This window comes from Sinohyriopsis cumingii, chromosome 9, assembly GCF_028554795.1.
Source record: "Sinohyriopsis cumingii isolate HCF-2022 chromosome 9, ASM2855479v2, whole genome shotgun sequence".
Lineage (NCBI taxonomy): Eukaryota > Metazoa > Mollusca > Bivalvia > Unionida > Unionidae > Sinohyriopsis > Sinohyriopsis cumingii.
In genome coordinates, this window is record NC_142969.1 from 5,048,916 (window position 1) to 5,071,500 (window position 22,585).

Consider the following 22,585-nt stretch of genomic DNA (forward strand, 5'->3'; position numbering starts at 1 on the left):
ACAACAACCAATCATTTTAAAATAAAAATAGAATTTGTTTACGTGGTTGCTACAAATTTTGAAACGAGGTCACGATTTAGATCAACACCTGGTGTTTATAAAACGAACAGTCAACGTCACATTATTTTCTGAACAAGTATCATCTCTAGTGAATAAACTTACATTACAATAACATGTATGGAAAAATAACAAAAAATAAAACTGACAAACAATTAAATTGAAATAAATGTATATTAAATCAAATATAATTAAATCAAATATACATAAAACAGCATACTTTTGAATGACAATATAATTTCCAGTATCGGATACTTATATTGAGACATTTGCAAGTGGAAAATTATAAGTTTTGGGAAAAATTATAACAGATAACAAGAAAACAGAACAAAACTAAACAAAGAATAAAGATGAAAGAACCCCAACCTGACTACTTAAAAACAAAAAGAAGCACATATAGGATTAGGAATGTAATATTTAGAAATAGTGATCTTTCTCCGTCGTTTTCGTGTAGAAGATGCAGTATTCTAAACACACCGGAACGTAAACACGGTGTTATAATGTTATGTCCTATATCGAGCTCCATACTTAGTCCAATAATTGCCATTTGATAAAACATCTCGTGATCAACAATTTGGCGGTCGAATAATGCCATTTGCCAATCAATTAAAACAGCTCGTGTGACGTACAATTTATTGATTTACATGGATTATAAATATGTCCATAATCTTGAAATATCTCTATAGCAGCAACGTATAAAACGTTTAAATGTGGAATAAACGTAAATAAAATAATCATTGAATACATATATTGCTTGTTTTACAGGCTCAGACAACATCTGTACATGTTACAGAACGAAACGTGTATTCCCATTGTACATATGCCATTGTATTGTATTGTACTCTAACCTCTTCCATGATTCAACAGTAGTACCTGAAAAGTAATTTTAGACACCTATATCAGTTTACAGCCAAAGATACGTGTTATAAAGGAGGCGTCAGTGGAACAGAGCTCAACGTGTCGCGATATACAGGTGTGTCTCTGGAGAGGCTGTGCTGGAGCACCGAAGTCGCTGGAAGAGGACGTTGCTAAGTACGGTAAAGACGTTAGAGTAAGGGTTTATTACAATAACTCCTCACTGATATGATTCAAAAGGTTACGTTTTAAAGATACCAAAACTGTCTGGGGTAAAGATATAGGAGGAAAAGACTTAGTACCCATGCGTTCAGTTTCTCTGTCTCTCTCCAGAAAATAAAGTAATGTGATCCGCTCTAAATGTGAACATAAACCTATTGTATATGAACTACGTTAAAAAAATGATTATGGCATAACGTACGGTGAAAGTCAACAGGTAATGTATTGCAATAAGGCATGTTAAGTTACAAACTGATACGCTACTAAACTAATGTTCGCTGAAGTTCATATTTAAGCTCAAGAACAAATGTAATTTTTAGTGATCAGAAAAAAATATTTGTAAAAGTTATTTTGAAGGAATACAACATATTCAATAGACAATTGTATGGGTTTGGCGCCTCAAGTACACATGGGATAATCAAACAAGTAACTCGCAAAGATCAGACGTGTTAAAACAAAGATTACAACACATTAGTATATAATGTGTCGACATGAAACTTGTAGGGATTGGGGATTATATAGAAGATAAGAACTGGTACTTATCAGCTGTGATAGAGAAAGAAACGACAACAAGGGGTGATGTGATATATCTTACGCCTTGACTTGCCAGGTAAATATTCTACGACACGTCGGTGCCAACATAAACACATGTTTGTCATTGTAAGGAACACGTAAAATTAGAGATTTATACTTGTGTGGCATTTAAATTAATCGACGAGACGACTAAATAGGATATCTAAAATATGTGACTACTTTAACTGCAATAGAGTTATGTGTACGTTAGGAGTGGTTGTCTGATCATGTAAGTAAAAGCTTTTACCAGGAACTCGCCTACGATTCTATTACTTCGAATCACGTTATCTGGCCTATGCACATGTTAACAGAAGTTGAGATAATGGCTACTCCAAAATAGATGAACAGGTTTCTACCAATATTATGGATGATCTAGGACACTCTCCAAAAGCCAGGATCTATTACATTAAAAGTTCGGTCCCAGGTCCCTAGCAGTTAAATCCTGCAAGTCTTGATCCAAATACATTGTATGCGTTAAATATGTGTACATAAATCATAATGGAGACGACATGCTGTACAAGGCAATTTAGAAACGTTTTCCATCGATCAAATCACAGATATAGTACAGATATTTCATGTTTATGCACATGACTCAATATTGAGTGAGAAGAAGATATATTGGCATTATTAGACATACTTGCAACGTCCACCCACCCACCACCTCAACCATACTTCTCTATCTATATTTATTAGTCTTTCTTTCAAACAAATGTACGACCTACCTATTGCATTCTCTAAGAAACTCAGGCTGAAATAACGTGTATAGAATATTACATATATTCCAAACGATCATATATTTTAAAGATATTTCTGTTACGTTTAAAGTAAATTGTCATCCCTGAATTACAAGACATCCCTGAATTACAAGACATCCCTGAATTACAAGACAATGATCGAAAAGCATGTTGTTTATCACAAAGATAGGAAAAAGTAGGAACCTTAAAAAGCTTTGAAAAGGAGACATCATACTGTCAATGAAAATCAATAGCAGAGAAAATGAATTAGTCTTGGTAAGTTGAATCCGGAAAGAAAAAGACTTGATAACCTTTTATTCAAAGGACATATAAGCAAAGGATAAAAATCATTTGTGTATTGTGATATAATTCTTGGAAATAATATTATGTTGCACACTCAAGAAGGAAATGTTCTTATGTTACAGTTCTTCATTGCATCTAGAATACATTGTCTCAGTATGGCAGACAGTGAAGCCCAAATGAGGTTTTCTGAACAGCTGTGTCGAGTCCTGAAGATGGATGGTGTAAGCCAGAGTAGACTTAAAACACTACGCTCATGGACTTACATCATGGAAGTAATCCATAAACATCTTCATAGTCAGAGAATTTTATTCACAGGAAGCGCATTTGAGGGATCTCAGACTGAAGGTAGCGACGTAGATCAGATGTGGATAATGCCTGGTATTACGGCAGTCAAGGGACAAAAGGAAACTGACGTGCACTCAGGGTATGTTTTTCTTCTGGAAACAGCAGACGTAAGGCCGGGGTACACAAAGCTTGTTCTAATGAAAAAAGATCATGCAAATGATGTTCCAGAGGAAATGAAAGAGGGGACCCGCCAAGCCGTGGAAGAATCTTTACTAAAATCAGAAAATTCTGAGATGTATTTGTCTAGCGAGAAATATACGGACTTTCATCTCCGTATGATGAAGGACACAGACAAGTTTTCTTCATTGGGGACGACAAAACCATCTTTTTATAGCCACGGCCCATGTACCACAACATCATACAGTAATACAGCATCGTTGGGAATTCACGCAACAGAGTCTGATATAGCTCTGGGTATACAGTGTGTCAACTGGCCTTTGGAAGCAGAGGAATGGTTGGAGAGAAAACGCGAAAAAAGTTGGCCAAGTGCTAAAATGATTGAAGCCATCCGAATAATGCCATGCTATATACTGCCTGTCGGGGACCCAAAATCAAAGACACGATACCTTGAGTGGCGGTTTGCATTTGTACCTGCGGAGAGAGAACTTGTATGGAGTTTTAATGATTGTCAGATTCAATGCCACAGCATCTTGAAATTTTTGAAAAGGAAATACCTTAATGCCATAGCTTCAGACGAGTTGAGTTCTTTCTGTCTGAAGACGATAGTCTTCTGGATTTCTGAAGAGGAGGGCTTGGATATGTGGACGCCATCAAACTTATTAGAATGCATACGTCGATGCTTGATACGGTTGCAAAAAAGCATTGACTCTATGTTCCTGCCGCATTACTTTCTCAGGAAAAGAAACCTACTCTTTGCAAAACTCGAGGATCAGGAGGTGAAGCAAAACATAATGGGCAAAATATCTGAGATTATAGAAAGACTGATTCCATTCATCTTGGAATGTGATGCCGATAGCAACAGCTCAATGAACAATTTTTCTCGACTATGGTCTCTTTGTCACAAAGACCTACTCACAGTTTTGGATACAAACGAGAAGCTGGTACCAGATGATCCAATCTTCTTTTCTGAAATAGATCAGATTCAAATTCTCACGAAGTGCACCGACGCAAATCTGTCAGTTGTTCATTTACCGACATCGTTCCAGACATTATTGGACACTGTGGAAGCTATCGACAAGCTTCCTTCAGACATCGACAGACATCTTCTAGAATCCACGAGATGTTTTCTTGGAGTAAGAGTAGGAATGACTTTGCTTGCTGAGATTGGCCTCTCAACTAATGAGTCCATGAAACCCGAAATGATTTCAAGCGCCATTGTTTGCTTCCAAGATGTCATTAATATGGACGGAATGTGTGGACGTCTGTACATGTCTACGTTCCATTTCATTTTAGGTTCAAAAGAAAAAGCAGAAATAATTTTGAGAGAAATTGTCTCAAGAAACATGGTGCTGTTCTACTGTGGGAAATGCGGAAAAGCGTCACATATTGCAACGGCGAGAGGCAACCAGGCGGAAGTCATCGGCAATTATAGTAAGATTACCACATCAACTATTTCTTTTGACATAGTCTTCACGTCTACCGACGTCTCGTGTGTACCATACGGTCTTCAGTATGAATGTGCATTGCTCGGCAACAACATGAACTGGAACTTTTGTTTGATACATCCAGTGGTGTACGCCCAATACTTACACTTTGAAATAGCACACTCTTCCAAAAATCCTACAGATTGTGAAGAAGCACTCGGATATTTAAGTGATGCCGTTAAGAACGTGGAAGGATATTTAGAAGAACACAGAGCTCTGAATCTACTAGGATTGTGTTACTCAAAATCGGGTAGAATGAGACACGCGATCGAATGCTTTGTCCGTTCTTTATTAATAACACCAACTGTTGGAAATGCAGCCTGCTACCATTTGTGTGTTATTGTGTATCGCTTGCTTGACGAAAGTGGAAAGATATGAATTATCTGCAGAATCATGTTTATGTTAAGAATATACTTGTTTCATCAAGTCTGAGTTTGAGAGACACAATGCTAATCTATGCTATTAAATGTAAACAGATAGTGGCTTACAAGTAACTCGTCGAACAGCATATAATTAACTTGTCAAAAGGAGTACAATTAGGTATTGTAATAATGCTCTATGTCACTCGATGTAAACAGTTGGTGGAGTACAATTAACGTGTCCAGGAGAGTTCAATTAACTATTCTAATAATGTTCCATGCCACGTGACTTATGGTGCGTAAAATTGACTTGAGTAATGTACAATTGACTATTCTAAACTTGCTCCATGCTACTTGATGTATGGTGTGTAAAATTAACATGTTGAATAGTGTACAATTAACTATTATACTAATGCTCCATGCTACTTGATGGAAGCAACTGTTGTGTTCAGTTGACTTGTTGAATAGCGTACAATTAACTATTATACTAATGCTCCATGCTACTTGATGGAAGCAACTGTTGTGTTCAATTGACTTGTTGAATAGCGTACAATTAACTATTATACTAATGCTCCATGCTACTTGATGGAAGCAACTGTTGTGTACAATTGACTTGCTGAATAGTGTACAATTAACTATCATACTAATGCTCCATGCTACTTGATGGAAGCAACTGTTGTGTACAATTGACTTGTTGAATAGTGTACAATTAACTATTATACTAATGCTCCATGCTACTTGATGGAAGCAATTGCTGTGTACAATTGACTTGTTGAATAGTGTACAAGTAACTATTCTAATAATGCTACTTGATGGAAGCAACTGTTGTGTACAATTGACTTGCTGAATAGTGTACAAGTAACTATTCTAATAACGCTCCATGTTACGTGATGTAAACAACTGGTGCAAAGAATTGTCAAATAGCGTACAGTTAACAATTCTAATAATGCTCTATGCTACTTGATGTATGGTGCATATAATTTACTTGTTGAATAGTGTATATTTAGCTATTCTAATAACGTTCCATGCTACTGGATGGAAGCAGCTGGATCGTAATATTAACTTATTGAATAGTGTACAATTAACTATACTAACGATGGTCCATATCAAGCGATGTAAGCAAATGGTGGCGAAATATTGTCAAATAGCGTACTGTAAACAATTCTAATAATGCTCTAAACCACTCTATGAAAAGGCTACAATTAATTAATTCGTTTCCGTTGTAATTTTTCAGTAATATCGCTACGATGTCTGCAATGTGGCAGTTTAAAGTGATGTCTAGCACTGGGGCATCACGACGCAGACATGTAGCATGATGTCCCACCCATTCACATTATCCTGACACCGGGCCGACCAGTCCTAACACTAACCTCTTAATGCTGAGCGCCAAGCGAGGCAGCTGTTAGTACCATTTTTGTGCGTCTTTGGTATGACTCGGCCGGGGATCAAACCCACGACCTCCCGCATCCGAGGCGGACGCTCTAACCACTAGGCCTCTGAGGCGGACGCTCTAACCACTAGGCCACCAGAGCGGTATATATATATATATATATATATATATATATATATATATATATATATATATATATATATATATATATATATATATATATACACTCAGACTCACGCTATCGTTATAGAAGCAGCATGGAAAAAAATGCTTAAATCAGAATGAACCTGGCAAAGGTAATGATGCATTGCATATACCGTTATGGTGTATATACATATTAGGTCCCTTAGTACAGGGACGCTAGATATTGTCCAAAAATCAATATTCCTTGGGTATTAAAGTCGTAACTATTGCACTCTAACCGCTTGAATGATCAGTAATTGTACCTGAAGTATAATTAGGACACCTAGATCAGTATACAGTCAGAGAGGTGTGGTGTAAATGACACATTAGTGGAGCCTTGGATACAGGTACAACATTCAATGGAACTAGCGGAGCACCAAATTCATTGAATGTGCTTTGTTAAACAAGGTAAATAATTCATGTATAAAATAGACATATTTCGTTTCTAAACTCTTCGTATACTTTCACGCAAGCTTGGATATATCGGAAGATAGAATATAGCAAAAATTGAATCGTTGCTTGTGCTTTCTTTCTACACCATCTCTCTCTCTCTATCTCTTCGGATAGAAGGTAGTGTGACCTGCAGTAAATATCAGATTAAAATTGATGCAACATTCTAAATATGTTTGGCACATTGCTAGCGTGGAACAATAAGGTGCATTAAAAAAATGTTGTTCTGTTTAACTTAATTTCTGTTTTGTTTTGTTTTTCGATGCCCTAGTAATACACGGAAATTTATTTAGTGTCGAGGGAACTGGAACAATGTGTCATGTATTAAGACAGAAAACAATAGCCGATCCGGCTGACAATGTGATGGGACTTGACATCAGGCTCATTTGGTTATGAAACAGGCACGCTAACCAGAGTGACTCCTACATGCAGCTGATGCATACACTTGATAATATTATGTAAAAATTATTTAGGTAATTAAACATGATATGATAGGTTATTTTGTCCGGGTTATTGGATATATATAGTTATTTGCTTATGAATTATATGTTTCTTGGTCTTTAAATAAATAACAGAAACGAAGCAAAACTAATAATTTAAGTTCAATTCAGTTACATAGTTGGAATTCAAAGCATAATGCGTAAAGTCATGTGAACTAAGTTCCATATAATTCTAAGTACTGTGAACTAAGTTCCATATCATTCTAAGTACTGTGAACTAAGTTACATATCATTCTAAATGTCCTATCACAAGTCCAAAAATACAGAATGTTCTGACTAAATGTCAATGTTTGGAATGTCCTGAAATGTCAATAGACTTGAATGTCCGGAAATGCAAGTAGTCTTGAATGTCCTGACATGCCAATAGTCTTGAATGTCCTGAAATATCAATATTCTTAAATGTCCTGAAATGTCAATAGTCTCGAATGTCCTGAAATGTCAATAGTCTTGAATGTCCTAAAATGCCAATAGTCTTGAATGTCCTGAACTACCAATAGTCTTGAATGTCCTGAAATACCAATAGTCTTAAATGTCCTCAAATGTCAATAGTCTTGAATGTCCTGAAATACCAATAGTCTTGGATGTCCTGAAATGCCAATAGTCTTGAATGTCCTGATATGTCAATAGTCTTGAATGTCCTGAAATACCAATAGTCTTAAATGTCCTGAAATGTCAATAGTCTTGAATGTCCTGAAATACCAATAGTCTTGAATGTCCTGAAATACCAATAGTCTTGAATGTCCTGATATGTCAATAGTCTTGAATGTCCTGAAATACCAATAGTCTTAAATGTCCTGAAATGCCAATAGTCTTGAATGTCCTGATATGTCAATAGTCTTGAATGTCCTGATATGTCAATAGTCTTGAATGTCCTGATATGTCAATAGTCTTGAATGTCCTGATATGTCAACGGTGGCGTCCAGCATATCTTTGAATGATTTCACAAAAAATTAAGTCATATATTAATCCAAAATGACCATGAGCAATTTAGTAATTCCAATGAAAATTTAAATAATTAATTCCTTTCGAAGGTTTTCTGATTCCAGTATAATAGCTGTAAACTCGTTAGATTCCCAGATACTGATCAAAAACAGGAATGGATTATTTGTCTAGCAAGTCACCATTTATAAACATTTTCGCTTGACCCACGACGCAAAATAATGTGCCATATTCGTATGGAAAACCAAAGAGTAATTAGACTGGCCCTAGGATGTTCAAAAACAACCGATTAGTTTTGTCTTGCAAGTCAGAGACAGTATAGTCACGTACGATTAGTACTGTCTTGCAAGTCAGAGACAGTATAGTCATATCCGATTAGTACTGTCTTGCAAGTCATTGACAGTATAAACACGCCGATGTCATCGTCATAAACAATGAGAGACGTAAACGGTTTTGGTATTTCTATTTGTTGTCGAGATAGTTAAATAAGATACATAAAACGAAGGAGAAAGAAATTGACAGAGAAGGACATAGGTGCGGTAGTTGCTTACATATAAGCAAATTTGTTACCAGGAAGAGCCAATAGGCGTTGTTGCTTCAAATCACGCTACCTGGCGTTAACTCGGGTTAACTAAAGGGCAGATAACGGTCTTCAGTACCGAATGCACCAGAAATAGATGAAACATTGGTGAACCAATTGCAAGCAATGATGGAAATTTCTGAATTTGAACTATCTAACCAATTACAATTTCTCCTCGTGGCTACCGTCAGTTAAATGTTAAAAGGTTTCATCATAATAGATTAATGAAAATATATTTAAACCGTAATATAGACGACAGGATTTATAAGGTCATTGTTAGTATAGACGACATGTTGTATACGGTCCTTGTTAGTATAGACGATAGGTTGTATAAGGTCATTGTTAGTATAGACGACAGGTTGTATAAGACCATTGTTAATATAGATGACAGGTTGTATAATGTCATTGTTAATACAGACAGCATGTTGTATAAAGTCAATTTTAATATAGACGAGAGCTTGTATAAAGTCATTGTTAATATAGACGACAGGTTATATAAAGTCATTTTTAATATAGACGACTGATTGTATAAGGTCATTGTCAGTATAGACGACAGATTGTATAAGGTCATTGTCAGTATAGACGACAGATTGTATAAGGTCATTGTTAGTATAGACGACAGGTTATATAAAGTCATTTTTAATATAGACGACTGATTGTATAAGGTCATTGTCAGTATAGACGACAGATTGTATAAGGTCATTGTTAGTATAGACGACAGATTGTATAAGGTCATTGTTAGTATAGACGACAGGGTGTATAAGACCATTGTTAATATAGATGACAGGTTGTATAATGTCATTGTTAATACAGACAACATGTTGTATAAAGTCAATTTTAATATAGACGAGAGCTTGTATAAAGTCATTGTTAATACAGACGACAGATTGTATAAGGTCGTTGTCAGTATAGACGACAGGATGTATAAGGTCATTGTCAGTATAGACGACAGGTTGTATAAGGTCATTGTTAATATAGACGACAGGTTGTATAAGGTCATTGTTAATATAGACGACAGGTTGTATAAGGTCATTGTCAGTATAGACGACAGGTTGTATAAGGTCATTGTTAATATAGACGACAGGTTGTATAAGGTCATTGTTAATATAGACGACAGGTTGTATAAGGTCATTGTTAGTATAGACGACAGATTGTATAAGGTCATTGTTAGTATAGACGACAGGGTGTATAAGACCATTGTTAATATAGATGACAGGTTGTATAATGTCATTGTTAATACAGACAACATGTTGTATAAAGTCATTTTTAATATAGACGATAGATTGTATAAAGTCATTGTTAATATAGACGACAGGTTATATAAAGTCATTTTTAATATAGACGACAGATTGTATAAGGTCATTGTCAGTATAGACGACAGGGTGTATAAGGTCATTGCTAGTATAGACGACAGGTTATATAAGGTCATTGTTAGTAATGGGTTCCGTTTCTCCAATGGCAAAAAAAGTGCATGTATCTTGTAGTTGTGTACATGCCACAAAACGTGGTGACAATTCAAATTTAAATTTATGGTATTACCTCCAAGTTTATAAAATAGTCATCCACCAACCTCCAACCCACCTATCCATCCTTCCTTCCTTCCATTCGCATATCTATCTATCTCTCTATCTATTGGTCTGTTTGTCTGTCCATCAGTCAGTCCGTCCGTCCATCAGTCCATCCATCCATCCATCCATCTTTCGAGTTACTAGCTTGCAATATATAATCTATTTAGCCAGTCTTAAGTATTGTTTCCAAATTTTTCATGTTCAAGTATGGTGTCCATTATAGTATAGCGTATTCCAAAAGATGGCATGCTTAAAGTAATTTATCGCTTAATAACAACACAATGTTTTCAAGCCTTGATTGTATCACAAATATATGATTATGGGTCATTTTAATAGCTTTTGATGAAAGCCACCAGAATTTCCGTGAAAGGACAATTAAGCACATACATGAATTACTCTAAACTTTTTCCATCCCAATACCTTTATTCTAAGTCCATCTATGTAACGTGTCATAAGATTGATGTATTTCATAGTTCAGAAATAAAATATAATCCTTTTTAAACAAAATTGCACTTAAAAGGAAATGAAAATTTTTTATGTTACAGTTCAGCATTGCATCTAGAATACATTGCCTCGGTATGGCAGAGAGTGATCCGTTAAAGAGGTTTTCTGAGCAGCTGAGTCGAGTCCTGCGGTTAGACAGTGTAAGCCAGAGTGGTCTTAAAACCCTTCGATCATGGAGTTACATCTTGGAAGTAATCCTCCAATATCTTCACAGTCAGGCCATTTTATGCACTGGAAGCTTATTTGAAGGATCAGAGATTAAAGGGAGTGACGTAGATCATATGAGGATAATGCCTGGTATTACAGCTGCCAAAGGGCAAAAAGAACTTGACGTCCATTCAGGATACGTTTTTCTTCTGGAAACAACAGACGTAAGGCCTGGATTCACAAAACTTGTTCTGATGAAGAAAGATCAGGTAACAGATGTCCCAGAGGAAATGAAAGAGACGATTAGGAAATCTGTTGAAGAATCTTTGTTCCAGGCAGAAAACAATGAATGGTATTTTTCTAGCGAGAAGTATCGGTGCTTTTATCTCAGTTTAATGAAGGTTACGGATAAGTATTCTTCCTTGGGGACGACAAGACCGTATATTTATGGTCACGGCCCATGTGCAACAACTTTATACAATAATGAAATAGAGTCCGATATAGCTTTCGCTGTAAAGTGCGTCAACTGGCCGTTAGAAGCGGAGGAATGGATCGAGAGAAAGAGAGAGAAAAGCTGGCCCAGTGAAGAAATGATTGAAGCCATCCGAACGATGCCATGTTATATACTGCCTGTCGGGGACCCAGAATCAACGACACAGAACCTTGAGTGGCGGTTTGCATTTGTACCCGCAGAGAGAGAACTTGTATGGAGTTTTAATGATTCCCAGATTCAATGCTACATCATCTTGAAATGCTTGAAGAAGAAGTATCTAAATCACATTGCTCCAGATGAATTAAGTTCCTTCTGTCTGAAAACGACCGTTTTTTGGATTTCTGAAGAGGAGGGTTTGAAGATATGGACGCCACCGAATTTATTAGAATGCGTACGTCGATGCTTGATACGGTTACAAGAGAGTATTAGCTCAAGGTTCCTCCCACATTATTTTCTCAGGAAAAGAAACTTACTTTTTGACAAGTTCGAGGATGAAGAGGCCAAGCAAAGCACAATGTGCAAAATTTCTGAGATTATAGAAAGTTTAATACCGTTCATCTTAGAATGCAATGTAGAAAGATTTTGCTCAGTAGAGAAATATTTTCGAGTATGGCCTCTTTGTGGCAAAGACCTGCTGTCCTTTTTGGATACAAACCATAAACTGGTACCAGAAGACCCAATTTTCTTCTCTGAAATAGATATGATTCAAAAGCTCTTTTGCAGCACAGACACAAAAATGCCAGTTGTTCATTTACCTACGTCACTCCAAACCTTACTGGACACGATAAAAGCTCTCGACAAACTTCCTACAGATATCGACAGACATCTAATCGAATCCACAAAAAGTTTTCTTGGTGTAAGAGTAGGAATGACTATACTTGCTGAGATTTGCCTTTCCACTAATGAATCAATGAAAGCAGAACTGATTTCATACGCCAATATTTTTTTTAAAGATGGCGTTATCATGGACGAACTGTGTGGACGTCTGTATATAGCCACTTTCTATTTTATGTGCGGTGATATAGCACAAGCTGAAAAAAGTTTGATAGAAACTTTCTCTATAAAGAGGTTTGTATTCTACGGAGCAAACATCGGAAAAGCATCATCTATTTCAACCACGACAGGGAATGAAACGGAAGCGATAGACAATTTTCAGATTGCCAAATCAACCTTTTCTTCTGATATGATCTTCACGTCCACCGACGTTTCTTGTGCGCTACCAGGACTTCAGTATGAATGTGCATTGCTGGGCAATAATATGAACTGGAACTTTTGTCTGATACATCCAGTGGTGTACGCTCAGTATCTTCATTTTGAAATAGCACACGCTTTAAAGAAAAATACTGAGCTTGAAGAAGCACTCACACAGCTAAGCAATGCCGTTAAGAATGTGGAAGGATATTTTGAGGAACAAAGAGCTCTGAATCTACTAGGATTATGTTACTCAAGATCGGGTAGAATGAAACAAGCGATTGAATGTTTTGTTCGTTCTCTGAAAAAGACGCCAACTGTTGGGAACGCAGCCTGCTACCATTTGTGTGTTGTTATTTATAGTTTGCTTGATGATAATTGAGCTATTCCTCTTTAGTTCCGTTAGCTGTGCGTCCGAAAGCATTCTAAGATTTAGCACTGATATTCCTGGAGTTTTGCTTGCAAATTAAGACTGTCACTTGCTTTCCATAGCGAGAGACTAGCCTTAAGGCCAAAGCAGAATATACAATATTTGGTTTTGAATAGGATATCCCAGCAAAGAGACAGTATTAGGAAAGGTTACTTGCACTTAAATTCCAGTCGACATAACTATATCGGGGAAAATATAACATCATCAATAATGTTATTTTAAACGCCGTCAATTTTAGCAAGATGGTCTTCGTTCATCGGTTCTTATAACTCATGCACTGGATTCCAAGAAAATGTAGACAAACGAAGGAGCAACATAAAGAGGTTATATTACTTCATTTATTAATGCATCATTGTCGTTTCTTTAAGCCCTTTCCAATGCAACATAGGTAAAGCAAATAACAGATTCTTCCGCAGCAGTTTCGTCTAAACAAACTTTCAATGAAAATATACTTACTACCGTTAGTGTTCCTTGACACAAATAAGTCAAGGAATTGACTTTCCTTTAGTGACGACATTTAGATGGAAGCAGTGTATTGTATGTAAATGCATTGATCCTTTTTGCTTCATCAAATAATTGTACTGTCTACAAGGTGTTCCACCAACCCAAGTTATTTTGGAGTCTAAGCGTAAACGGATTTGCAAGTTACACTGTACAATTATCTGACAATAAGAATTTGTATTTACGTCACATGTGTTTATGATTTTAGTGATTAGATGTTTGAGCATGGGAAGTCGGTATTGGGGATATGGTGGAGTGATGCAGGTGAGATCAGGTTTATAATCGTGATTTGACTGACCCAGGGATAGAGTAGGAAAATAGATCCCTGTATTTGGTGTTTGAGTGGTGATTTGTATTCTATGGTATTTAAGTACTGGCGCTACATTACGGAAATCTAACAAGGAGAAACCATACAGTTGTGAGGTTGGCATGAAGTTTTGATGCAAAGGTGAAGTTGTGATACTTGTGGTCATTCAGTGATTACAGAAAATTATTATTGTCTTGGCGCTTGGGATATGAACAGACTTATAAAAAATCCACCTCTCTAGAAATTTCATTAAAGGTTACTTTGAAAAGATGACAATGGCAGCCTTACCAGAAACGAAAACAAAGCATGTCGAGATAGAGATGGATATACATGATATATTCATCAGTATCACAGACTGATGAAAATCATTGTTTTTGGAATCTGTCAAGCGACTCTACATTGATGGATAGAAAAAGGGACAAAAATTGACAATACTCTTGCTTTAATGAGTAGGGATTTAATTCAGAGTACAAGTAAGTAACTATGGCATATGTTATTTGATCTTTTCAATAAAAAATTTACTTACCTAAGATCATACAAAATACATTTGTTGTATTCAGCTTTATTCTACAACTGATATTTACTCCTTTATTATGAAGAATATTTTCCTTTCTTACGAGTTTATGCTTTTATCTAAGGAAAAGGAAAGAGTGAAAGACAAGATTATTATAATTTAACAAATATATTTATTTCCATAGAAACCAATGTGAAAATGAAAAAACAGCTTATGGCATTGCGAAATAAGTCCCAAAGTGTTCCACAAATTACAGACAAAAGTGCTAGTAATTTAAAGTTATGAATAAAGTTCAGTAAAAGTCCAGGAAAAATCCCCCAAAATGAATTCAATGACGTGTCTGTGGTAGCTATTAAAGTGTTGATCTATCAACAGTCTTTTGGTGAATAACAGAAATATAATTCCAGGTTGGAATATACTATAAATTCCAGTGAATGTCTCTATCAAAGAATTTTATCGGAGCACTTTTGTATTTTCAGAGAAAATAATCATTTTAAATCAATAATTTGAAGAAAATAAAATTTAACGCAACTGGTCAACATAATACAACTAAAAGTGCAAAATGTTAAGGCACGAATGACCAATTCCTCACACGTACAAGATTATATAGTTGCCTACATAACCTCAGGTCACAATTAGCAGTTTCTATAAAAAAACTATTACATAATGGAAAATAACCTTCAAGAATGATCCTGATGTTTACAAAATCAAAACCACAACCTGTAAAATTCAGTGAGGAAAGTCCGAAACCCTGACTCAAATAAACATCTTCTATTAATTAAGATCCTGATATTAAGTCCATATGCACAGAGAATAATTTAGCTATGTATTAGTTGTTTACAAGGAATAAAATTAAAAATGGCAGTCAGGTGAAGCAGAAATGAGCTAAAGTTTGGACATGGTCAATGTTACATTACAATAGCATGTAATGGAAAAAAACCTAGTAATTAATACATATAAATATACATAACACTATATCAATTATTGGTTTTTGTTATCTTAGGTTGTGGAAAGTAGACATTTGAAATAAACCAGTTTGTGTTTGAAAATATACAATCTTTTTGACCTTGTACAATTTCTGTTAGTGACATTTTTAATTGCAAGGTTAATATTGTGTTCTCAAAATTAACATGTTCCAGTTTATTTTAAAAACCAATTACCTCTTTTTAGGCATTATGGGATTGAGAACTACAATCCAGATTTGCTTAGCTCCGAAACTGACGAGCTTTAAAACGTGCAAAACTACGTGCCTTCTAAAATGAATATTTGACAATGGAGGTGCTCCAATAAACATCGTCAATTTTGCACGTTGCAAAAGCACAAACACACTTTTGTTTTGAAAGAATTGGACTTAGTTTTAAAATTACTTCCAAGAGATGTATTAGATTGACTTTAGTAAGTCATGAAAATTAACATAATATTGGGGTCACGTGTTTGGAACTAATCTGCCGCTCTTAAATTATAGACTTGACCTAAGAGTTGATCGACGTAGGTATAATATCCCAAAACTGGATAGCAGAAACTCTTATTTAGCGACTACGGCGCAGAGTGGTTGTGCCTTAATTTTAGCACACTCGCGTGACCTTGACAAGCTCGAGTCCTATTTTTCTAGATATGAAATGTACTGAAAAAATATCTGAAGTATCATCCATAAAATGAATGAACTGCAAATGAGAACAACTATCAGTCGTATAATTTCTCCTGGAGATAATAGTCGACATTTTCATTTTTGTTGACACAAACATAATTTCTTAGACTATTCATCAGAGACGTCGGGGGTCGCAAAGGGGTTTAATGTGATACAGCCGCCAATGTAAAGGACGAGCAGGTGGAGAGGGAAAGAAAGGGGTCTCAAAGGGGCTTAATGTGATACAGCCGCCAATGTAAAGGACGAGGAGGTGGAGAGGGAAAGAAAGGGGTCTCAAAGGGGTTTAATGTGATACAGACTGTAACAAAGAAAAGCATTCTAATTATTTGTGATTTGTACAAAATAAATAAATACTAATGAAAATAATGCCATAAGTAGAAAGTAACATAGACTCGACCGTTTTAATTGCCAACTTTATTCTTCTGTCTTTTGGAAACGTATTGTTTTGGTGCACATTACTTATGACGGTCACATTTTACGGTGGGATAATTTTATTAATATACTGTCGTCACGTAAAGAACGTGACAAAATATGGTATGAAACATTCTAAATACAAACTGTATTGGAACAACATGGGTATCGATAATGGGTATCGATTATGGGTACCGATTACATTGGAAATTGTAACATATATTTATACACCTTTAAAATAATCGTCAAATCGTGTTACAGGTAAGAGATATAACTTACACATGTGGAGTAGACAGATCGCAGAAACGAGGCAAGTGCGCATTTAATCAGTTTCAAAATGTGCGAAGGTTATGATTGTGACTGACGGTCATGAACAGAAAAAAAGTTTATATTGTGAATTATACAATTATTTACTCTGATATCTATTAGTTGTTAATATTTCCTTAATTATACTTGGCATATTCATGGTGTACATTAGTGAGGTGTTGATATGACCATGATGAGTAGGAATGTGCACCGATCAATAATGCAGACCGTAACTTCCAATATTCTTCAATGTTGTATTCGGAATCGAATCTGACTTTTCTGATGATCTCTACTACAGAGTGTAAATACATCCAGTCAAGCAATGCAAAAGGTAAGGAAAAAGTATTCACCGTTTTTTGTAAAACAGTATCATTTAGTAATTGATCAAGAAGACTACAACATACGGCGGGACCTTTGGACCACCAAATGCCGATGACTCCAAGCGACGCTAGATTATGAACATAAATGGCAGCAAATCTCGTTTGTAATGGAAACGAACTCAAACATCATGAACAACTCAAGAGAGAGAGAGAGAGAGAGAGAGAGAGAGAGAGAGAGAGAGAGAGAGAGAGAGAGAAAGATTATTACATGCCGAGGCAATTGGAGTAATGTCCCTTTCTCCAAGACGCTATGCAGTGACAGATCTGGCTATTGCAATGCTAGGATGTGAATCCAAACCTCTTACACAAGATTAATGAATACCGATGACTATATTATAGGATACCGATGACTATATTTTAGGATACCGATGACTATATTATAGGATACCGATGACTATATTATGGGATACCGATGACTATATTATAGGATACCGATGACTATATTATAGGATACCGATGACTATGTTATAGGATACCTCTGAGTGGGCTGAGGTACACATTTAGTGACTAATAAAAGAGGTTGCACATTCGAGAGCTATAGTTCTTTAGTTATAGAAACAAGTGCACGAGTTTCAATAGTAAAACCTGAAACATACATGCACAAAATAAACAATGACCTCACATAAAACGACTACTTTAAAACTTGAAAAAATATGACACATTGAAAAGCATAAAGATATTGAAAATGTGAAGTTTACAACGCTTGCACAGCGATATGCTATAAATATAGGAGCGTTTGTTTCTACAGTTAACGTCTTCATTATCAGAAGGATAATAGCTACTGTGATGCTCCGAATTATGCAAACTGTCCCAGTTATATGATCACTCAAGCACAGATGATTGCGTATAGAACGCACTACACCAGAAAATAAATAAATAAATACACAAATAAATAAATAAATAAATAAATAAATAAATAAATAATAACACTTTCTGTCGATATTTCTGACAGTCATTGAAATTTTTGAAAAGTTTATATTCAGCAAATTAAAATAATTTCAACCTCTGATAACTGTTAGTTTAATGTTGGAAATTGTGACTATATTACAGGACATGCACATGGAAGCAAGTGTGTATTTCAATCTCAATGTATACACTGTACTTCAATCCTATAAGATAATGTTTATGAACATATTATGTTTATCCAGTGGTCACATTGCTGCAGGTACCACGTGGTAGTGTACAAATTACTTCAGGTATCACGTGGTTGTGTACGCATTAATGCAGGTATCACTTGGTTGTGTACACATTACTGCAGGTATCACGTGGTTGTGTACACATTACTGCAGGTATCACGTGGTTGTGTACACATTAATGCAGGTATCACTTGGTTGTGTACACATTACTGCAGGTATCACTTGGTTGTGTACACATTACTGCAGGTATCACGTGGTTGTATGCACATTACTGCAGGTATCACTTGGTTGTGTACACATTACTTAGGGAAAATAAGACTTTAGATATTTAGGTATTACCAGCCAAGTGTGAAAAACTGTCATCCATTCATTCACCCACTCATCCACCCACCAATCGGTCTTTCTATCTAACTATATTCAATGGAAGCGCATTTGAAGGATCATGTATTAATGTACAGGCAACATTTTGAGCTACACCAATGCTGAATTCTATGATACATTGTTGAACGTGTTTTCCCATCTCTTAGTAGGCAAATAGCGATAGCTGTCAAGCACAAGTGAAATATAAAAAATAAAATCTTTTTGGCAAAAGAAAATATGAAATCGACAAATCTTTATTTAAGTCTACAATCCCTGTTATTTACTCACTCTAGCGCAACTGCTGGATAAGAAACATTCCTTTCGCTTACAATACATTTTTTAACGGACCGTCACCTTACTACTGAAAAACACTAAACTATTGAATCATTTGTAGTATCTTAAAAAGGAGATGATAAATGCTACAATTGTGGTACTTTAAAATCAACAGTCCACATGGAACGTAGAAATACTGGATTCCGTTGATTCATAGACGGACAATGATTAAACAGATATGTGCATATGTAGCAAGAATACAAACTACATAAAAAACATTTTTCAGTAGCATTCTCAAAAGGAAGTACATATACATTTTGAACGACACACGAATTATACTTCCAAAAAGGACATAAATAATTATAAAAAAAATTAAAAATATAATATCCTGTTATCAACTAACCAAAGCAAAAGATGGGGTGTACTAAGCTGAAATGATTTACTTAAGCGAATACTCATATGCTATTATCATCCAAATGAAACGTTAGTACTGAAATAAATGTTACGTTTGGTTTACGGTAAAACAGCAACACTTAAGGTTAAGGGAGATAAATCTTGCAGTGTTGGTTATGCTTTTAATGCTTGTAAAATTCCCACGTCAGTAATAATTTCATAATAGGTTTTTGCTTTTCATAGGAAAGAAATAAGAAAAGCCTATGTATGTATGTATGTATGCATGTTTGTACGTACGTACGTATGCATGTTCATTTTTTTTTTATCACGGTAACAAGAATAGGAGCTCATCTAAATTATCAAGCTAGTTAATTGTTTTAAGTTCGTCAGTGTATTGGGTGGCTTAGTCCTGAACCCATGGTAATAGAAATCAGAAGCAAGATCCCTTTTTATTCATTCACCTTCGGGGTCCTAGCACCTTCTTTAAAAAACAACAGCTGTCCCCAGGATTCAATATACTAGGGAGCTCGGGTGGGCTTCTGCGAACTTTTTTTTTTCTGTTACTTTTAAGCTGTATGAAAGAATGCATTATAATTAATTAATTATAATTAATTAAATAGATTCAATAAACTGTAGTAAATTATAAAATCAAAATTAGGTAGATATAATAAACTTTTGTCAAATATGCATTGATATTTAGTTTGGTAAAGAAATCAATGATGAAGATCTATATCCATAATCAATCTATTTAAAAGCAACGTATACAACTATTAAGTTGAGAAATACGAAATCAAACTGAAAACAGACTCGTCATTATAACGATATTAGAGATTTTTTCTGGAGAAACGTAAATGAATACGTGTGGTAACAATCAAAACATCTTGGGACCGAACACTACTTGAAAAGAGTCATCATTCCCCCCAAAATCTTAAAGACTTAACAACCAGGCTTACGACATGATTCACAAAGCTAAATACACGGAATTTTACCAGACAAGAAAATATGAACACAGTGAACATGGGTGAAATGGATGATGTAATGGAAGGTTTGTTGGACATTTGATATGGAAAATTTGCACAGAAAACATGTTGAGAATGCGATGGATCTATGAGAGGATTGACTTTTTAGTATTGCGCGTAGATAGATATCAATCTTTTGGAGTAAGTTCATACATTAAGTTTGCTGAAATGTGTGAAAATTAAAAGAATTTAAGCAAAGTAAAAAATGTAATGATTGAAGTTCCAATTACGCTAATGAGTCATACTGAATACTCCTTCACACAGAGGTCAACATTGTACTGCTTCCCACAGAGGGCAACATTATACTGTTTAGCTGGGTATAGTCATTGGTTCATTACACGCTCTGAAAAATCGAGATACTATCACGACTTAAGCTCTAGTATGATAGGTCAGCAAATACACTAGATTAGTGCTGTCCAACCTTTTTGACACCATGGGTCACTGAAAAATGATTTTCTTGAAGCCGAGGGCCGCAGCAGAAAACTGAAAAAGCAACGACTATATAGTTGCTCGAGCTCTGGCGGACCATTTAAAATCAGCCTGCTAGCCGTGGGTTGGACAGCACTGCACTAGATCATATCGAGTGTTTGAATTGAAGGAATTGTTCATAAATGGATTCTTCTTGATGAAATGGAAATATATGACTAGTTCCATGTTTTTTTTTCTGAGCTCTTCTCATACTCATTTGCATAGACAAATGTTTAATATATGCACAAAATTGCCTACATTTCAGATAAATCCTGTCGAAGATTTGTATTGTCAAAAGCAAAGTTACTCAACATAGTGGAGAATACTTTGCGGCAGAGTGTAATATTTCCGCTATTCAAAGTCACGTACAATCAATCAAGCCAATTGTATGGGTAGTGTTTAGTAAGGTTGAATAAAATGGTAAAACTATTAATTAACAAACACACTTTCATTACACAAATTTCTTCTTCTTGTGGAACTATGTAGATATAAGAATGCAGAGCCACGTTCGTGATAAGTATTTGCAAGTAGTCTATGTAGATATAAGAATGCAGAGCCACGTCCGTGATAAGTATTTGCAAGTAGTCTTGTTACGTTATACACATGTTATACACACGTTATGCACATGTTATATACATTAGTTTACCGAATTATCTTTTGATTTAGTAGAAAATATTTCTTAATTATTTTCTCAGTTTCAACGTTCCGTCAATCCATACTATTTTCTTACACATTTCACCACGAACTTCTATTGGAAAGTATTGCAAAAGATACTAATTACTCTATCAAACAGATAAAGCTCGCATCCCATACATGATGACGACATTTTTTGAAGTTACGTCGTTCTTCCAATTCCTATGTAAAATTATAATATCTAATAGCATTTTCTAATGAAAATTCTCTTTTCTGTTATCACCATAGATAAAAAGATAACTTATGCGAGGGTTGTAGCTGAACAGATTGTAGATAGAAGAAGACTAATTCAAAAATAGTCAGGAGGGGAGGTGACTTAGTTGGGGCGAAGTGGAGGGAGGATTAAATCAATAAATTTCAATATGATTGTGTATTTGATGTTTGTAATGATTTGGTTTTGAACAAAAGGTATATTTATTGTGTAGATAACATCGCATACCTGCGTGCAAAGGATGCTTCGTGTTACTATATATGTAATTTAAGTGCGAGGTCGTTCAGTTGGTCAAAAGAAAAGTTAATAACTTGCTACCTGTTACAAGTTTAAATGCAATATCAGATTAGTTCAGGTAATAAATATTACTGCTTTTATCTTTATTGCATGGTAAACTACTTTATCTATCTAGCAACCTCTTTGTGATTTCTTTCATTTTGAACGTTCTTTATTAAACATTTTAATGTATCTATCATTTCGCGTCACAGTGTATATCAGAATAACTACTGCGTCTATCATTATGTTGGAGACCTATAATCAC

At 35.4% G+C, this 22,585-nt stretch overlaps 2 protein-coding genes across 2 annotated transcripts; both read left to right on the forward strand.

Moving 5' to 3' along the window:
* Positions 1 to 999: 999 nt before the first annotated feature.
* Positions 1,000 to 7,311, forward strand: LOC149791207 (uncharacterized). Its single transcript, XM_089969671.1, has 2 exons — positions 1,000 to 1,108; positions 2,864 to 7,311. Exon 2 carries the CDS (start codon positions 2,897 to 2,899, stop codon positions 5,066 to 5,068), a length of 2,172 nt encoding a protein of 723 aa, XP_089825797.1. The 5' UTR covers positions 1,000 to 1,108; positions 2,864 to 2,896; the 3' UTR covers positions 5,069 to 7,311.
* Positions 1,000 to 14,811, forward strand: LOC149791208 (uncharacterized). Its single transcript, XM_089969673.1, has 2 exons — positions 1,000 to 1,094; positions 11,205 to 14,811. The coding sequence occupies exon 2, from the start codon at positions 11,238 to 11,240 to the stop codon at positions 13,374 to 13,376; it is 2,139 nt and encodes a 712-aa protein (XP_089825799.1). The 5' UTR covers positions 1,000 to 1,094; positions 11,205 to 11,237; the 3' UTR covers positions 13,377 to 14,811.
* The last annotated feature ends 7,774 nt before the right edge of the window (positions 14,812 to 22,585 follow it).